We start from the raw sequence: 19,819 nt of genomic DNA, 5'->3' as shown, positions 1-19,819 counted from the left end.
CGGCCACACCGCAGAGCGCATTTACTGCCCCTTCTGCCCTTTCCCTGATGTCACTTTCTCATTATGACATTATATCAAATCACAATGGGGATTAACCACCCCCATATAAGCTTATTATAGGCTTATGCAGGCTGCTAGAGCTTGGCTTTAGATAGCATTTATTTTAATGAGCCTGGGGCTGATGTCACTACTACACCCATGACTGTACATCCCCATTAAGCGCTAAAATTAATGCGGAGCATAAAACTAAGTTGCTTCGTACAGTGTCTATACAAAGGTGTCAAAATCCTAATGACATACACTGGAAAAAAATGGCTGATGATGCAATGGCAAAATAAAAATGTCAAAGTGGAACTAAGGGAACAATTACAGTCCATAATAAAAAACCACTGCCAAGTGAGTAACGCTTAGTGATGATAACTACTTGTATTTACCCTGCACTGCTCACCTGCAGCAATGGATACGCAAAGGCTTAACTTGTGTACATTAAAACACACAGTACAAGCAAGGAAGCAAAACAACCTATTCTACTTATCAAAATTTGGGAGGGAGAGAGGATTTTTCTTCAAATTATTTGGCTGTGCAGTGCTGAATTGGCTATATTTAGCTGTGGATTAATAGCAGGGTATTCAAGACTGAAGGTATCCCCAGAAAAAGAAATTCAGTATTTCTTCATTTTAACTGAGAGCTGAGGCAATGAATTTAGGATAAGTAGTCGAACGCAGGGAGGACCTACTCTAGTGACCTTTGTAAGAACTAAGCAGTAAGAGACATTAAAAAATTGATTTGTGAGAAATTTGTACTAATTCTCTTTTCAACTCACAGACAATTTCACTGGAACTCTCTCACTATTATTAAACAAAACCGAGTGTCTTTAACATGAGCAGAGAGGCAAAAATACGGACTGATCAAGAAGAAAGTTGAACCGGCACGGAGTGTCTCAGCTCAACTTACTAATTTCATCACCAAAACACATGGCTAGGGCCTGCACTGACTCACAAAACGTGTGAAAAGAGGTTCCTCAGTTGAACATGTCCACAGAACTTCATTAACTCTCCTTCTGACTCCCAGAAGAGTAGGATCTAAGCCAATATATTCTGCAGCAATTTCCTTTCCAGCTAGTACCTCTGCCTGCACTGACTTTGCCATGGACGCTCCATGATGTTGGTGAACGTGAGTCTGGGAAAAAATTCTAGATTCAGAGAAATAATGATAATATTGGGCTGTCTTTTTTAATTTTTTTTTTTTCTTCGTTCCAGCTATACCTGAATTTTATGTGACTACAGAGTTTTCAAGCAGCTATATCATAACAGTCTGTCGCAAGTGTATTGGGTGTTTCAGTTTGCCAGACCTGTCATAATAAATTAATTACAGGATGTTGCAGAAATGGCTGAGTTCCAGCAGCATCTTGCACAGTTTAATATAGCCCTATTTCCCCATTTCGATGTATTTGTGGTTAGATAAATCCTCAGAAAATTTACAGCTGCTACACACTAGTTTATTATACTCCCTGCCTGTGCAGGCGATATAAGTGCAACAAAAATTTGATGTCTGCTCAGAGCATAGATTTTACTGATATCGCTTTACCGGTGTGGAAACATTTTTCCGCTAAAAGTGGCATCTGCCGTTTCTGCCGAGTATTTGCATTTGAGCATCAGACAGGACTTGTAAACCTGCTTGCCACAGCCAAACACAGTGCAAATTCATTGGGCCTGACAAAGTTCTCACAAAAAATCAGGTGGCTGGAGTTTTAGATGAAACAGAGCGCTATCGTTTTCATTTATGAGTGCAAGCTAGAAAATATTTTTCCAGTCTTTAAAGTTAGTGTACACTGACGTATAAACTACAGCTGTGATGCTGCTGCTGAAAGCCTAATCCTTGCTGACTTTGCTGGAGCTTTGAGTATAGGGGTCCATCTACTCCGAGCAGTTTGCAGGACCGGGACTCTACATATACATGTCGCTGCTGGAAAACAGACCCTTCTGAAGGGGAAGGTGGCAAGCGACCGGCATACAACAGACTGAACAAAGGACAAAACTTGCCAAAACCACTGTGAGTAGAACGCATCTACGTGTAAGAAAAGGATCATATGATAGTTAATGTTCAAAACAGCAGCTCGATGCTTGGTGTGAAATTCTTATCTCTGCCCTAGCTGTTTTGCGCCGAATGAAGAGGCTGGAGCAGACTGAATCAAGGCAGAGGTGCGTATTGCAACAGACAACAACTATAAAGGTGCCCTCTAAAGACCTGTGCCAGAAATTAGGGAACCAAAGCTTCATCCATCCCAACAGCACTGCGAGCCATGGATGATACGGACCTTTCCAGGCTGTAGCTCAGAGTTAGGACAGTACCAAGTTACTGGAGAGACCACAGGAGAATATTCCTCATGGGCTCTAGGAGTTCATCCAAAAAGCCCCTGTAAATGGCACAAAACTTAAATGTATTAAAAAGTGAAATGGTTAAATATCTTAATCTCTAAAGTCTAAAGAACATGACTGAAGCCACCAAAGCTCTGCTATAACACGCCTTCTCACCATCTTCTGTTCCTTCTTCTTAAGTTCCAATTTCTAATTGCCACATTCTTGCAAGTCTCCCCCAGACAGCAGTTTTCTTCTCAAGTTGCTTATTTCCCTCTCTCAGACCTCCTCTCGTTTCTATTCCTTACATGCAGCAGTTTTGTTCCTAATGCACATATTTTATACTCCAAGCAATAAAACTCCTTGAACTAACACAGTATGTTTTTACAAGTGCAGGTGTACATCCATAAATTAATTTGTCCAAAACATTCTGGACAGTCATTGGACAGAATGCTAAGGGAAAAACCCCACAGTACAAACCTGAACGTGAACCTTTCTAGCCTCCCTCCGCTATTCAGAAAATACTTCTATCCCCTCCCAATTTCCACATCCATAAAACAGGCTGCACTGCATACATACTAATTTCATACGTGCTAGAAAAGGATCATTAAAAAACCCCACCACCCTTTGTGTTTACCAAACAAGTGTTTTTGCTTTAGTCTGTTCCCGCCTTAAATGAAGTATTTCCTATTCACCTTAGTAATTAGAGCAGAAGGATGCAGTGAATGAAGTGCCTCATTATCAAGTTTGTATCGACGGTCCCTGCAGAACGGCTACCATGCTGGCTATTTTTCAGAGCTGTCTGCTTTTGCTTGTAATGGGCCATTGTTAACCCTAAATGATCCTGACATTCAATTCTCCATCAGACAATCGGGTCCAGCCGGCCGATTTAGTTCACTAGTCAACAGAGACTTTCAGTTGTCATGTTCCTCTGTGTTCTCATTAGCCCTTGTTTGACTGTGATCCGTCCCCTACTGCCTTCTGAATTAAGTGATGCTACAAATACACTTACTGCGTTTTATGATGTCTGTTCCTCAAATTATTTTAGGGAAAAAACTAAGTGCAATCTGATGGCTATTGGGAAACACAGGAAAAACGTGCCATCCATTCTGTTCTATTTTGCCGATTTATGCATTGTTCTTGGCGTCTCGGCCATATCATAAAAATGTAATGGGAACTGTATGTTGTAACCACACACACAAAACCTAAAAACACCACAACAATGAAAGACCGACTATGCTGTTATCACCAGGCAGTTATAAATATCTAATATTTACCCTTTTTTAAACAAGGTTTTATCTGCTTTGTTCCAGCAATGAACTTGTATCACCCTCTAAAAACTCTTCAAATAGACTTTTATAACTCTTGTATTTTAATTCATGCCTCAGGGAGCAATTTTGCAGGGCACTCATGTTTTAGGATACTTAATGTAGGTCTTCAACTAAAAAAAAAAAGGAGGAAAATTTTCGGTAGGCAATCAGAATCCTTCTGGAAGTCTTTTCTTCCACTGAAATTTAAGTCCTTTAAATACTTGGATAATTTTCAGAAAATGTACACAATATTCATTTTAAAGTGATTTTTAAAAATATGTAGGTTGCATTAACACAGAAACAAGAGGCATTATATAAAGTTTCATTTAAAAACTTTTTTCTTTTTAAACCATTACCTTAATCCAAACTGTTTAAAAGTTTTATCCTTTTTTGTAAGTTTAAAATCCCAACAGCAATGTCTGAAGAATAAAGAATCTACTAACACTGAAGAGAAAAGCAGTTTTTCTTAAAATGAATGTATCGGCCATATTTCTGAATAAAAGGTAAAAACTTGCTTTGCTATTATGCCACGTTAATAATTTGTGAAGAGATTTTCGTCTGCAGGTTCTAATTTTAACACCGAAGGATCACTTAGACTTTTTTTAAATTTCAGATCTTTTTGTTCATTTTCTGTTAAATGAATGCAGAACACTCTAGTGCCACAGTGACATGGTATAAAGCAATAGAAGTCTCTAACCAACCATGTGGTAGGGAGGAAAAAAAACACAAAACCAAAACAAAAGCTATTGCAATTACAAGAAAACATTATGAAAAGTTTATTTTCAGCTCCCTGCATTTTCATGTTTGGCTCTTATCTGATCCCTTCTGCTTAATTGTTATTTGGAACTGTGCCTTGGAAGACACTACTGCTGCCTCTCCTCTCGATTTGGAAAGTGTGGCAAAGCGGCTCTATTCAGCTTCAGAGCAGTGAACATAATTGGAGCCCTAGTTCGCAAGCATGAAAGGAGGTGCTGTGCCTTTGATTAGAACTACCATCTCTCCGTGGTGTTTATCTGAAGTGTTATTTCTGTCTTCAGTGTCCACAATGCCAAATTAACATTTTACAATGCTTTCCAATGAGCTCCCAGATCTTGGCTACTGCTCAGCTCTCCCTGACGTGGAGCCTGATGTCACGCTCTGCCCTTATTTTAAATGTGACCGAGGACATTTTAAGAAACGTAAGATGTTGAGATTTTTCTCTTTTATACAATCTTTAAATCCCACGTCACACAGAATGAGGAGTTGGAATATGTTGCAAAAGCCGAGAGATAAGAGGCTAGGAGCCTTGCTAGAATCAGGCAGTCCCAGGACTAAGATAATTTTACACCACCTCGGACTGGGGAAAGAGACATTAGTAAGTTTCTAGTACACATACACAGTCCCATTTAGGGGAGAACTCCATACACATGCTTTAGGCAAAGCAAAGCTAGCACTGTTAGCAAAGAACTACCACCAGTGTGGCCGAAAAAGAGTATTTGTTGCCATGCTTTACGCAAAAGAAACAAGTTTACAGATTTTTCTGGCTTTAAAACATGTGCAGGGAAGATACTACAATATATAGCAACTAGTCCTCTGCATCTGGGTGCATTTCACACATCAGTGCCCAACATTGTTATTCTCACTTCTTTTTTTAATGGAATCAAGTGCCCTGTCTACTAAATAAGGGCTTTCTAATTTTATGTTATTTATTGCTTCAGAGGGGGAGGAGGAAGAATTTCCTAGCAGAGTAAAAATAAACTGGACATCATCAGCCAGAAAAAATACCAACACTAACTGATAGAAAGTGTTTCCTTTAATATAAAACATAAATTATTTAGCGCTGTAGATAATTAGTGAAGTCATTGGTAAAAGTTCACAACATAATACTCCAGTAAAAAAATAGATTGATGACACTTACGAGTGAATAAGGACTACAAATAAAACAAACAGCACAGTTGGATATGACATATTTCATCCAGACAAAAGAAAGTATATTTGGCAAGACTGCTGCCAAAGCAGCCAGGAACTCTGACAACACTGCCACGCACCTTTATTATGTGCAGAAAACCTCATTTGAAAAATGTAACTGCCTGGAATTTGCAACACTTATTTACATTGGTAAGCATGAGTAGTCCCACTGAAGACAGTGTAGTTGCGTTAGTACTCAACAATTCGCTTCAGAGCTGCAAAATGCAGTCCAAGTGAATATTTGATGTCAGGAACATATTTTTAACAAGCTTATGTTTTCAGGTACACTGTAATGTCAGCATTCCTTTGGTATTTTACCGTTCTGAACACTCCTCTATTTTACTTACAACACATTTTAAAAAGCTAATTTAGTAACTTAGGTAGTGGTTGGGCTTGTTTTGCTCTAGATCACACTTTTTCACTCTATTCTCCGGTCCCAATGGATTGATCTACAGTCTACAGAAATGCCTGCTTAGCCTAAGTTAAGGTGTAATCAGATATTAAATAGGTTAACATTGTATTTGTCAGTGGGCTTCTCATGAAATATTAAGTCGGTTTCAGATTTTACTGGTCCCATGAGGATCTGAACATTCAAGTTCTGTTGATTTCATGGAACCCAGGGCGAAAGTCTTGCAAAACAGGTTTAAACCGTTGCTAAGTCACAACTAGTGCCATTTTGCATATTTGAGTATTTTAACTGCTTTGTTTCTTGTTAATCCTAGAAGTGAGATCATAGTTGCAACCTTCAACGTGCATAGCAAATATCACACCAGTACTTAGAATTAAATTATGACTATACGTCATAGCATTCAGGCTCAAAGGCAATATTTGTCTTTCCATTTCCATCCAAGTTTGAGCCTCTCACTGCCTTCTTCTTCTTCTTCTTCTTCAATTCCACCCCATGGGCTGTAGGTTCATTTTCAACACCATTAGCTGTAACTGATGATACAGGAGTATCGAGACCCATTAAGTTGTGCTGATTTTCTATCTTGTTCTTCTGTATCCTTTTCTTCTTTTTCTTTGCACCTCTAGAGGAAGGTGGATATAAAAAGAGCGATAGAAACACAAAGTTAGCCCAAATTTAGAGCTTTTTCCATCCACAGCTGATGTGTTAGAGCAATTGTCTGCCTGTCCCCCTTGAGCACAATGCTGAAACAGCTACAAAAACTACCGTTCCACAGCAGAACAAAGACAGAAAAAACATGAAGACAAAATATGAGACCACTCCACTAGTCTGCTTTTCAACACATCATAGCATTGCTTTGAAAAGAACTGCTCATGATCTTAAAAATCAGCTAGTCTTGATCAATAGTCAACAGATGTAATTAGAAAATACAAATTACCAGTCTCCTCCCCGGGACCACTCCACTAGTCTGCTTTTCAACACATCATAGCATTGCTTTGAAAAAACTGCTCATGATCTTAAAAATCAGCTAGTCTTGATCAATAGTCAACAGATGTAATTAGAATACAAATTATTTTTTTTTTTCTTTCCTAAGCTCAAACACCAAAATACTTGCAATTAAAGAGAGATTCCTGGTTTATTTATTCAACAAGAATAAGACAGGCAGGCAAAGTGCCTAAGATTAGTTTTTGCATTTTAATTTACCTGAACTATGACAGATTTCTAGAATCAGAAATCACTCTAAAGTCTATTCATGCTTATCAGACTTCATACAATGCCAGAAGCATCAGTTAAGCTTCTGTGTCTTTCCCAGCTAGTGCCTTTAACAAGGGAATCAGACTGGTCTTGCAGGTGATGCCAGGGATTGTGCAGATGTTACACCACTTCTACCATGAATTCCCACTCTTGACAGAAGTTGTAACTTTATTTAACTATAAATACGTAGTAATACTTTGACTGTAACCTTTCAAGGACAGGTACTGTCTTTGCTCAAAATTTGTATTGTGTCTAGGACAAAGAGGTCTTGGTTTGTGACCAGAACTGTTACGTTGAATGCTGCTGAAACAGATACGCAAGTGGATGAATCAAGACTAAAGAATGTAATGAGATGTGTGAAGTTTCCCCAAAAAGGGTGCTGCAAGAACACTACTGTTGGTGATACTGTCCTAATGTAATCATGTTTTATAGATGAAAATGTTTACACATCAGCCTTGCTAATGGAGTGGTGACTATCTGCCTGTAGTTTGAATTTTTTTTAAGCTAAATTGTGTATTCATGAATACATGAATTGCTGCAGCTCTAATACTGAAACATCCTGAAGGAAAACATTCTGGAGTTTAAGACCCTCTGTGTTAGGATTCCTGGAACAATTTGAGAAGTACTGCTGCATGAGGAAAGCGAGGTACAAAATCGTAATTAATCAGTAACATAAGTACCAATCTACCAAACTGAGTGTTCAGCTGGGTCTGATGCGTAATCACTTGTAAATTTATGCAGAGAGCACTACCTAGTGTAGCTCAACAAAACTGTACAACGGGAATGTATCTTAGGAGATAATGTCTGTACTGACAAATAGTATCTAATCATTAATATTTGAAGGGTGAGGCTACTATGCAGATTTGCAGTATAAAGCTACTCAAATTTTGAGAAGTAGTTTTCATCTTTTTATTATTTGAACATCAGATGCGATGATGTATCAAATCTTTGAGATACTTAGATAAAAACCTTAGTTCACTTAGCATCTATTATATGGACATTTCTCTCTTTCTTCTAGTCTGCAGAAGATAGGTTAACTGCTTGGCTAAGATAAAAATCTGCTACCACCTTGGATAAAATTTGTTTTCCTATTGCAAAACTGTATTTTCCATCCAGAAATTCTGAAAGATAGACATGTGATAAGGGCTTGCCATTCACTTTCTTTTACAGCACGTATTGTGGCCATAATGAATACTGTTCTAATAGGCAAAACAGCAAACATTCATTCAGAGGCTCAAAGAAAGGTATAGTGAGTTGTGCAGGTGCTAATAGTTTCACTTCTCCTTAGTGCAAGTGCATACTTAGCAACCACATCTCACTTGATTCTTACGAAGTTTATTTACTGCATAATTCCTATTATATACTAGCATGTGACATGGATATTAAGTGTATTTTCACAGAAAACAGGAAGGCAACAGAATGTTTTAGGTGGAGCAACTATTTAAGTACAGACTGGAGTGGACCTCAAGTCATGTTGATACTGCTTTTAGATGCTAAAATAGAAAACTTTTCCAGTTAAGATCGCAACACTTGCATGCATGTCATTTTTAAAGGTTATTTCAAGACACATCAACTGCAGCGAACAAGAAAACTACAGTTCTGTCACAGCCCCTGCAGGTCATGGTTTCAGGCACAAAGAAGTGAGAGTTTTCACAAAAAATATGCAGCCCTGTTTCCGAGATGCTTTATTATCTAATCTGTACTATATAGATAGCCTATAAACAGAAATATGGAAGTGTCTTTCAAACTACTGGCATCAGAAATGCCAGAAGATCCTTCCCTCTTCTAGCTCTCAAAATAAGGCAAGAACTTATAGCCTCTTCTGAGAAAAACTTGGTATGGGCAGTCACTGCTATAATTAGAAAGACAAGTGAACCACATTTCATTATGTTCTAGTTTATGGAAGAGCTTGCAAAGTACATACTTTCACATTCAAGCTTTACATCAGGAATAGACATTACTCAGATTTGCATTCTGATCTTAAAACATGCAGTGAAAACTGCCCTCTCCACGTCAGACAAAACACAAGCACTGGGGACAAATGCAGCAAACGTAATAAAGCTTAGAATGTCCTGTACATGGAAAGAAAATACAGCACTGTGTAGTACTGACATGTCTGTCTTCCTCCCTTTCAAATTAGTTCTCCCCTGACAAAGTATAGCATCAAACGCTACCTCATGGCATCCTTCACTAATGATCAGGCATAAATGGCTTGGTACCCTGAAAGCTTGTGAATGAGGCCCTGCAACACGGCTCTTTGCCCAGATGGGAGAGCAATGACATGAAGCATGACTTCAGACTGGCATCTCCATGATGCTCCTGCTCCCTATAGGTCAGGAGGAAGGAGTTACTTTCCAGTCACTCAGGCACGTAGGTGTCTGCTCTCATCTTTTTGAAACATAACCAAAGTGGTTTTGGGGCTCTGTTTCTTCAGCACGACACTTCAGTGTGACCTCTTCTCAGGACAGCCTTAGTTTCCATTAAAATGAGTATTTCACATTTGATATGACTCAAAATTCTTGAATATTATTAAATCATTTGTGATTCCACATTTTAAATCTGTGGTCCCACATTCTTCAGTGCATGCCCTGGAAAGGTCACTCAAAATAATTGTTTCCTGTAGTTCTACCAATGGACTTGAGTCATACCAAATTTTTGATACTGGCTTCTAACAGACTGTATCAACTGTCACAGTAACTGTGCCTCTAAGGCATTTCCTTCCTTAATGTACATCCTATCAGAATAGTTATGCCCAAAATTCAACGCTGAATTCTGTCAATGTGTAGTTATACAGCCCATTCCTCATCATACATGAGGGTTAAACTTTCCACTCACAATTTATTTTCAAATCTAGATACAGCTGGAGACAGAAAATTAAGATCTAAAGGTAAGTTAAGATTAGCTATGTATCTGCATCTACACCGTATATGCACAGATTATTTATATCAGGAGGGGACCAGTCTGGAAAACAATCAGTGAAATAACTTTGCTTAGACAACAGATACTTGTAATGGCAAACACAGGAAGTATTTTCAGATGTATTTTTTGAAGTATAAATGGTTGCAATAGCTGAAGATATTGTGGAAGCTCTTGTTCAAAATGTTGAGAACTTATCTGCTTACAGCTTTCACACAACGAATACATACGATTTTTAAAAAATGCAAGTGTCACAATCAAAGATGGTAGCTTGCATCTTCTCAGCATGTGACAACCTTTTGCAGTTTATATTAATTAATTTTTAGAAGGTGCAAAAATAGTTTGCAGTTTGTAGTAATAAAGCCTAATACATAGCTAAGGGATGCCACAGGGCAATCCCATATCCCTGAGTTTTGATTCTCATGTACATTATAGTCCTTGCTCTTTTTGGGGGAGAGAGTGTGTGTATGCATATGTGTGTACATATATACAAACTGTTATTTCTTTCACGGGGGAGAGAGTGTGTGTATGCATATGTGTATACATATATACAAACTGTTATTTCTTTCATATTTCAGGTGTGAAGCACTTTTGGAATGAATATCCTAAAGCTAACTTCTTGTTTTGCTTGCTAAAACAAAATAACCCTTCCAACATTTCTCACAGTTTTCTAACAGCAGTTGTAGAAATAAAACTGCAAATTGTTTTAAGTATTTCTTGCTTACTGTGTTGCAGGTGAGTCTTTATCTGTGTCATGCTCCAAGCTAAATTTTAGGTCCCCTGACTTACTGATGACTGGTGACATCTGTAAAAAAAAAAAAAAAAGCAGGAAGGTAAAAAGACGACAGACAATAGGGCCAACACATGTACATAGAAAACCCACCAGCTTCCTGAATAAGGAGAGAATATACCTCGTTTGAAAAAGAATGTCTATCAGCCATAAAATGTTAACTCCTATGTGGTTACAAACAAGGAAACAGTACCCTGCTTTAAAAAAAACCCAAAAACCTACTTGCAAATAAAAGACAGTTTTCAGGTATGTGTAGAAACAAGAGGTTATTAATCTGCTTGAAGTAAGCTTAAAATACACATGGTCTGTAAAGAATTAAGTTATTTCTGCTACTGCATGCGTAAAGAGAGAATGATAAAAAGCCATCTTGTTACATAGCTTTAACAAGAGAAACCTGTCTATTTTTTAACCCTGAAAGTTTCAGTCAAAAGCAGTTCAAATCACTCCAGGTTACTTGATAATTCACGGCTAAAACCAACGAACCAAACAAACCTGGAAAAGTTTAAGTAAATTCTCTAATTTCCAATGTAATTAGTGGGTCTCTATGCAACTCGCTCCCTGTATAAACAAACCTCTTCTAATTCTAACAAGTCTCATACTTACTGCAAGAATTCCCATAAGGAAATGTGTGTGCCCTTCCTAGGTTTACCGCCTTCAGGGACAGATTATTTTCTCTGCCTTCTTCCAGGCTGTTCACAAATACCTGGTAACTACCCATGTAGTTTCATTTTCCTGGAGGGCAGAAGCCAACACAACCACAACTGGTAGGCCTTATGTCTCACTCAAAATTTGCTCTTCTGGAACCAGGCATACACTACACATCCAGCCAGGAACTTCAGGCCTCCAGAGCACCACAACCAAGGAGAAAAGCTGTGGAAAGCAGTGCAGCACACTGTAGGTTCAGACCTAGTATCACAATGCTGTCAGTGAAAAACTGTTGCAGATCTCTAGTTCAGGTTAACAGGATGGCTATGTTCTTTAAGTGTCCGTTTGGTACAGCATGCGTGAAAGAAAAACAGAAGTTATATCCAGGCAGGCATTGTGAGAGTGGGAACTGGTTCCTATGAAGACCTTGGAAAGCTGGAGAAAAAGTCTCTTTCAGGATACAGGAGCCCTAGGCCAGAGAAGGGAGGCAGAGATTAGGCCTGGTACTTTCCAAAAAATACAATTTTTTCAGGGAGTAAAGGAGAGGAATGGGCTTGAAACTAACTCAACCCTCAAAACTTGGCCCATGTTTATGATTTTTTAAGACTGTTAGTTGAATTTCAGATTCATAGCCAGCCTAAAGCAAAACCTACTACATTGTTTCTGAATTTCTCAAATATCCTTAGTGTTAAAAATATCAGCCCATCCAGTTCTGCCAAGCACAGAGGTACTTATCTGCTTGTAAATAAGATGTTTAATGTTCTGCTATCAGCCTGAATTGCTCCAGGAAACAGCCAGTTACTGACATTACTGTCTCTAAAACCCCAGTTAAAAACAAGCAGTATTAGGAATGGAGTATCATTCAGCAGCTCTGGAGTGCCTAACAACAATACAGCATCTAAAAAAGTAACCACAAAGTCAACAAGAGCTTTCTGGAAGCAACAGGGAAGAAAAAAATTAGTTCTTGACCCTCTAGTCTGCCAGTTGCTTATTTCATTTTGTGTGACCTCACAGACAAGGTGTACCATGGTTCCCCCACATTTAACTTAAACAGAGAAAAAATAGAGGGTTGCTTCACAGCAGTTCTTTTTATCACTTAAGCATTAGTTTTGGTATTTTAAAATGGAACGGAAAAACTTTGTTTTCAGACACTAAACTTATCCATCACAGATTTCAAAGCCCTAATGAATAAAACTTAACATTCCCCTGTCAAGTCCAATTGTCCAATTTTAATTCAAGGTAAAGTGAGGCACAGATGAAAATTGTCTTGGCACACACAAATGAAGACTGTATTGGAACCAGAACCCGTATCTCCCAAACGCTTTTAGGCCTTGAACAGTGTAATTACCTTCTTAAACTCTAAATGGAATTAATTAAAAAACATCTAGTCAGTGTTAGTAGCTGAATGAAATTGAACTTTTTTGTCTTGGTCCTGCTCCCTAGTTTTACTTTGTTAGTTCAATATTATTTTTCTGCTGACTTAGAAGAAACAGGATCAAGCTCCCATTGACTTATTGAATTCATATAAGCACACTGCCCACAATCACCACGTTCAAACATTAGTCATTAGAATTAGTCTGCTGAAATAACACAGATTGCTGGATTAGTTTAAACAAAAGTCAGCCTATTAGAATATAATAATGTAGCATTGGTGGGGCTAGGAAGAAAAATCTTCTACTTCACACACAAAATCCTTGTTAATACAGTAATAAACTTGAGACTAAGTCAATGGTAAAAGTAAACACAAAAGAAGGAAATATAATGCCACTGATATGAAAATACAAGGGAGTGCTATAAAGGGAATGACTAAGTAATTAATACTTCCTTCAGCATTCATAACCTTGCTGTTCCTTGCCATACACAATCATGAATTCGCTTTGCTTGCAGTCAAAATAAAATCTTTTTCTGAAAATCCTATGTAAATGATGTTGAACTAGGTTTTTACCCTCCTTGAGTAAATATAACAGAATCTGTTATATTGTACTAATATTATAATCAAATATGGACCTTTCCAAAACAGTTTGGTAGAATTCCTTTAAGCGCCACTATAGAAGACTGACTTCTCTTATAAAAAACAGACTAATTTTTTTTAATACTTACAGATACCAAAACACAGAAAATTATCCTTGTTGTACAGTTGGAAGGTTGAAGTACCTGCTAAATTAAGCTGCCTAACTGAAGGTTCTTATGATCAGTTTTAAAAAACTACTCATCACATAGGCCTTCATATATTCAAGCACAGCATTTCAGTATAGGTACACCAAGGGAAGTAAAGCACACTATTACAGACTATCTTGGAATAGCTGTGTTCACCTGACATAGCAACTAATGAGAATTCCTAGGGTCTGTAGGGACAGACTCCCAATTCTCCAGAGTACAGTTCAAGTATGATACCTTTCTTACCTACAAACTTTCAAGTATGTAATGAGACAAGAACTAGATGCTAGATCTTTTTGAAGCAGATCTCACTGCCACTACCTTCTCTTCCCTATCCCACATAGCTTTGCGTCCCTCAGCCCACTCCTTGAACTATTTTTCCCATCCCAGTGATGTGAGTAAGCAGTAGCAGTACTGAAGGAACAAGTAGGGTCAGCGGCAGATGCAAGAAGGCGGTGCAGGAGCTGGTGCAACAAGGGGATGAAGCAGCAGGAGGAGCACAGTGAATGAGTGAGTGGAGCCTGGGGAAACAGGCAGGAGGTATGTGGCTAAGGAGGTAGTGGTAACGCTTAGACACTGAGAATGCATCAAGGATATGCTAATGTAAGGAGCAAGCCACAGAATTCTAGAGCATGGAGGGGCTGAAGAGGCTGTTGATCCCTTCTTTCCCTGTTGCTAAACCTCTCGACCTCTTGTCATGCATGGGCAGATCTCACAGGAAGCTCCAAACAGCTCTGCACTATTGTCACTGTGTCTGTACTAAGATTCAGCAAACCTAGCATTGTAACAGATACAATGTTAGCTATTAAATTATTCCAGATTTCACAGCTTAAATATTAATACAGAATTATTAGGGCGCTGTCTGCTTTAAAGAAAAAAATTAATGTCAGATAATTATTATGAATATCTTGAACTTTTCTGTTCACAAGAACAAATACTGAACACCGTACAAAGTATGAGCTCCTTTGTACAGTGCCACTAACGGTGTTCAATTTTGTTGCCATATTCTAATTCTCCATCCTTTGAAAGATACAGCCCATCAGAAGGAGAGGAGAACATCAGTTCATGTCAACTGTAGAAGCTTAGATTTTCTGAAGTTTCTTTTGCTTTGTTTACTATCATAAAAATAAAAATTGCAATAAAATATATACTTTGCTTTTCTAGAAGATTTACTTGCTTTACAGCTCATTTGGCCTCAATTTTTTGATACTTAATATTGTCTCAGTGTTGCCACATAAGAAGCAACCAAGGTAAAACAACTAAAGGCTAAATACACAAAAGCATTTCAGTTCTTGACCCCTGCTGTAGAATCCACAGCAGTAAGTCAAGCACTAAACCATCCCTGTGCAACTTGTGGAAACAATCATACGTATCAGAATGCAATTCATAGCAAAACCTGAAGCAGAAGGCATCTAAAGGAAATACCAGGGACAAAGTCTCATCCCAAGTCTACATCTTTGGTAGTGCTTTCCTCTAGGCTGTGCAGAATTGTCTCTAAGACTGATGGTCTGCAGAGGTACTCTGATAGACTAAGAGGTAGATGGACAGAATGGAGTGGTGCAGGCAATGTTATTTAGGTGATTAAAGACATGGAAGTAAATGCACTTGCTCTGTAGCCTACTCTGCACAAGGGAACTCTCCCAGAGAAGCTATTTCTACAAAATTTGATCTAATTAAAGATTTGTTGGATCACAGACGGCAAGAACAAACATGTCTCTGTGTCTTTTCAGACTAGTCTCTAGGATGTTAAACTCAGTATTAAGTTTGTATTTTGTTTTCTATTACACAGTCCACGGATAAAAGATTTATAGCAATATACTTAACTCCCCAGAACCACGTTGATGCCTCCTGTCAAAACTGTTCTAACGAGTCAAGTTTGGGAGAAATGCTGTGATACCACACCACACGCATCATTTTCTTTCCTGCTATTCTGTACCCCTCCACACGTTTCCCCATTAAATGAACAACTGGCAGGGAGCTTTGCTAGTGGAATTACATATATTTCTTTTGCCATGACCTTGCTATTTAAAATACAATTAACTTATTATTGCTTTTTTCCCCTCTCTAGTGTTTTTAAAGAACAAGCCTATCTAAATCAGATTCACCATACTGTAACCCTTATATCTAACATTAATTTAGCTGCAAGCATCTAGCAGAACCGTGGCTTTGTATACAACAGAGGCATTGGCATGAATGTCTATCTTTCCCATAAAAAACAGCTAAACTACTGTAGTGTTTAGGACTAAGCCAACACTCACGAGCTCCTCCATCCATGAATGCCAGAGCCACAGGCAGAGAGGACTTTGCCTTGTCTAGTCTTCGAAACTGCAAAATCCTGGGCCTGTTCAGGGCTAGGAGAGACCAGCAGGAAATCTGGTGCATGAAAACTGCAGTCATGGCTCAACACTGACAAATAGTGCATCTCGGAAATCAAATCAACTAGATGACTATTTGAGGGACAGCAAAAGAAAGAGGAGGAAGAGTGGAGACAAGATACTTCAGACTGAAGCACTATGGTTTAGAACAGCTGTCTTCAGTCTTGAAGTCTTGGCCTCTGGGAATTTATCTGTGGTTACAGCTTTGCATTAAAATTTGCATAAAAATAGTTCAATCCTGTTCAGAAAGAGGCTATGAGGACCCAAGAAGAAAACAATGGGGACAGAGAAGTTACCTTGCTCCTGAGAGCTATCTTAATAATAGGTGTCCCTCAATAGTATTTTTGGTTCTGCTTGACCAGTTCAGGGGCCCAGCCTGATTCTTCCTATCTTTAAACAGACCAGTCACTTAGAGCAAATGACTATGGATGTCACTTCATCTTTTCTTTTTTCGCAATATATATATTTATTCGCTTATAAACCAGATACCTTTTCTTTCTGTGACTCAAATAATACTATAGACATTTTTTGAGACAGAACACATTAGGAACCACAGAGGTGGTTTTGGAGTTGAAAAAGAAAGAGCTACCAGCTTACAAATAAAGTAGCACCACACATACTTAAGAGAGAGTAATTCAACTTGAACAGTACAAACTGCATTTTAAAGGGAAAACAGAATATCTAAAAATAGGAAGCTACAGAAGTAAAAAGGTGAACTATGGTAGTATCGGGTAACGTTTAAGGAAAATGGTCTATTCCTTGTATATGGTACCATAGTAACATTTCCTTCAGAAGAAGGATTTCTTCAAGAACAATCAAAGTAATTACTATTTCAAAAGTAGGATTTGCAAAGATGTCTCTATTTTATAATGCCTATTCAACAGTTTATGTGGAAGACCACACAGCAGCTTTGCTGACTGATTCTAGAAAAGCATAGTTTCTTTCAGCCCAGGTATCAATGCCTTTAGAAAGAAAGATCTGTAATCATATTAGGCACAAATGAAGCCCAGAATTACAAACTTCGCTATAATACATTCTAATTCAATTGAGTATCACATTTTTGTGGGTCTGCAACCTCTGTAAACCTTGAAAATGAACACACTTCATGACGTGTTGAAAGTCTTCAGCTCTATTCACCGCAACAGTTCCATTCTATTAATTCTTCAATGTTTCCCTCATTAACATTATCACATCTTCCTAGTCCCTCCTCTTCCTAAAAGATAATCAGTCACTGAAGTGTTCCCCAGTAACCTGAAGAAGGGTACCATATTAAAGGAGAAAATAGAAACAGCACCAACTATAAATGAAAGTTTTTGATGAAACTAATAGAAAAATTTCTAGCTAGTATTTTTGGAAGTATTTTTGAGCAAGTTTTCTATGCTTTTAAAATTTTTAGATCTAATAAAAATAATTTTTGAGCCCACAGAAACACCCACATAGAAAAATCTCAAGCCCGGGGAAAAGCATCAATTGCTTGGCAGGTTAGTTTCAGACACGCTAGGCTAACTATTCAGAAAGTCTGACAACAACCTACTCTAGGGGAAGAGTGAGAACATGAATTATTTATGTGAACAGTGATAATCCCAAACATTGTTTAAATACATATGGAATCAAGTTTTTATGATCTCTGGGTAGATTATTCAAATTGTGCAATAATAATGTAGTTCTTGAAGATAACCCTATTCTTTCCATACTTACGGTCATTATTTTACACCTTAACATCATTTTTCAAAGATACATATACTAGAAAGAATATTTTCTTACACTATCAATGGACATTTTAAATTACTGTTTTGTTTATGTCTGTTACTACTTCCCGCTATTTTCACATATGTAGAATTGAGTAATTAACATTCAGAATCCAATTAGATGCATTTTATATAGTGAGTGGTAGGCCACTGTAAATTATAAAACATATTGACAAGATTTTATAGACAGCAAAACATTTCTGGCAAAAAAAAAGAGACACACTATTGACTTTGAAATGTCTCTGATTTGCCGAAATTTTGCAAAACCCAAATTCTGGTTTCTAATAGAACCCTATCTGAATTCCTGTCTTTTCTGCCTTCAGCTTAAGGAACCTGAAAACAGCACTGGAGCAGCCAGATGACAAGTCCATATCTATTTTTTGGGATTCTTCATCAGTGTAGTGAGAACTTCACTCCATGAAATTTCTATTGGCAGTTTAGATGTATGTTGTAATTACAGATGATTATGACCTAATTTTGTGGCTCAGGAGTTAAGTAACTCGTAAGGCAGGAAAACAAGGTTTGCATAAAATTAGTATGTTATGAATGCAAAGCTGATGGTAGAAAGCATTTTGAAAGCAGGTTCTTTGAACTACAGCTTTTTTTAATTATTTGCAAAGATTAATAATGGATCTTGAGTATTACATCCTCTTCTAATGTTAATGATTCCATTTTATTCACTCATCATAAAATTCTGATGATTAGCTAGATATGCGTTTACAATATCTGCAGTTGGAAAACTATTTTTAATTAGACTATCTGTATTCTCAGCAATTAAAACCATAGTAGTATTCTACATTTTAAGTGCCCTATGTAGTCTCATATGGTAGCAAAATCTCACGAGTAACTGCTATGATGATTTTCACAGTAACTGTGTTTTTGCAGTCTTAACAGAGCTGAATATTTAAGTATTCCTCAAAAAACCCAGAAAGAATAATAGATATAGCAGACCTGGATATAACTAAGTATTTGGGAAAACATGCTTGTGGCCAAAACCCAAATACAACCAACAAATTCAGTAATATTTTCCTGCTTGTGGTAACAACTTAAGCAACAACTTAATTAATTATTCGATAAATATTTTTGGATTTTTTAAAAAAAACATGCTTCATTTTCTGTCAAAGCAAAAAAAAATCATAGGGTATTACAAAATAATGATTTTTCGTATTTCCCATGTAAAAGAAATTGGCATTTGCTTTCATCAGCCCTAATACTGAAAAAAAATGAAAGGAATAGGAAGAAAAGTTGCTGTGTCACTGCTGCAACACAGGAACTGCCATAACCGATCAGCCCCCTCAGTGGTCGTCTTAGCAGTTTTGTCTCAGAAGTATCTGGTATTGCCCAAAGCCAAAGTGCTGTAGAACTTTCCTTCATTATGACAAACAGCTGAATGACAATTTGTTTCTTCTATGCAGCAGTCTGCAGCTTTTGTAAAACCATTACACTTCAAGGCATCGCAAGTCTTACACAGAGATTTGATTCATCATTTGATTCAACTCACTATCTTCTTGGTGATTTATACGGTGCTTACGTAACTTGAAATTTAAAAAATCAGCCAGATTTGTGTTTCCCAGTCATTTAGATGCTTTTGGAATCTCAGCCATTACCTCAGTCTAAAATGTGTTATTAAAAAAATTAATCCCTGAGCACATAAGTTTAATAGTGTCTTGTAGCAGCCAGGTTCACCAGGTTAACTAAGCATGGCATAAACATAAATTTCCTTCTACCAATATTAGCTGTGTTCCATTCCAGCCTAATGTTCCCTGATCTTGTTTAACAGCAGAAGGGGAAAAAAAAAAAAAGAAAAGAAAAAAGAGTGCATGCAATTCACCTCTCTACATCATGTACTGTTTTATACACTCTCTTCACAGCTCATTCTTTGCTAGTTTAATCTTGCAAGTATATCCTCTTATA

The 19,819-nt window shown here is 37.6% G+C and overlaps 1 protein-coding gene across 1 annotated transcript in view; it reads right to left on the bottom strand.

Moving 5' to 3' along the window:
* Window positions 1–5,441: 5,441 nt before the first annotated feature.
* The window catches only part of AHI1 (Abelson helper integration site 1), a 103,998-nt gene continuing 89,620 nt past the window's right edge, over window positions 5,442–19,819 (bottom strand). The window contains exons 25-26 of the mRNA XM_019472650.1: window positions 10,916–10,995; window positions 5,442–6,642 (exon numbers count right to left, since the gene is read on the bottom strand). Coding sequence (XP_019328195.1) covers window positions 6,408–6,642; window positions 10,916–10,995 — 315 coding nt within the window. The 3' untranslated portion in view covers window positions 5,442–6,407. The remainder of the gene's footprint in view (window positions 6,643–10,915; window positions 10,996–19,819) is intronic.

Source organism: Aptenodytes forsteri, unplaced genomic scaffold, assembly GCF_000699145.1.
Source record: "Aptenodytes forsteri isolate BGI_AS27 unplaced genomic scaffold, ASM69914v1 Scaffold82, whole genome shotgun sequence".
NCBI lineage: Eukaryota > Metazoa > Chordata > Aves > Sphenisciformes > Spheniscidae > Aptenodytes > Aptenodytes forsteri.
The sequence above is the reverse complement of the archived record's forward strand: the minus strand, read 5'-3'. Positions and strand labels throughout refer to the sequence as shown.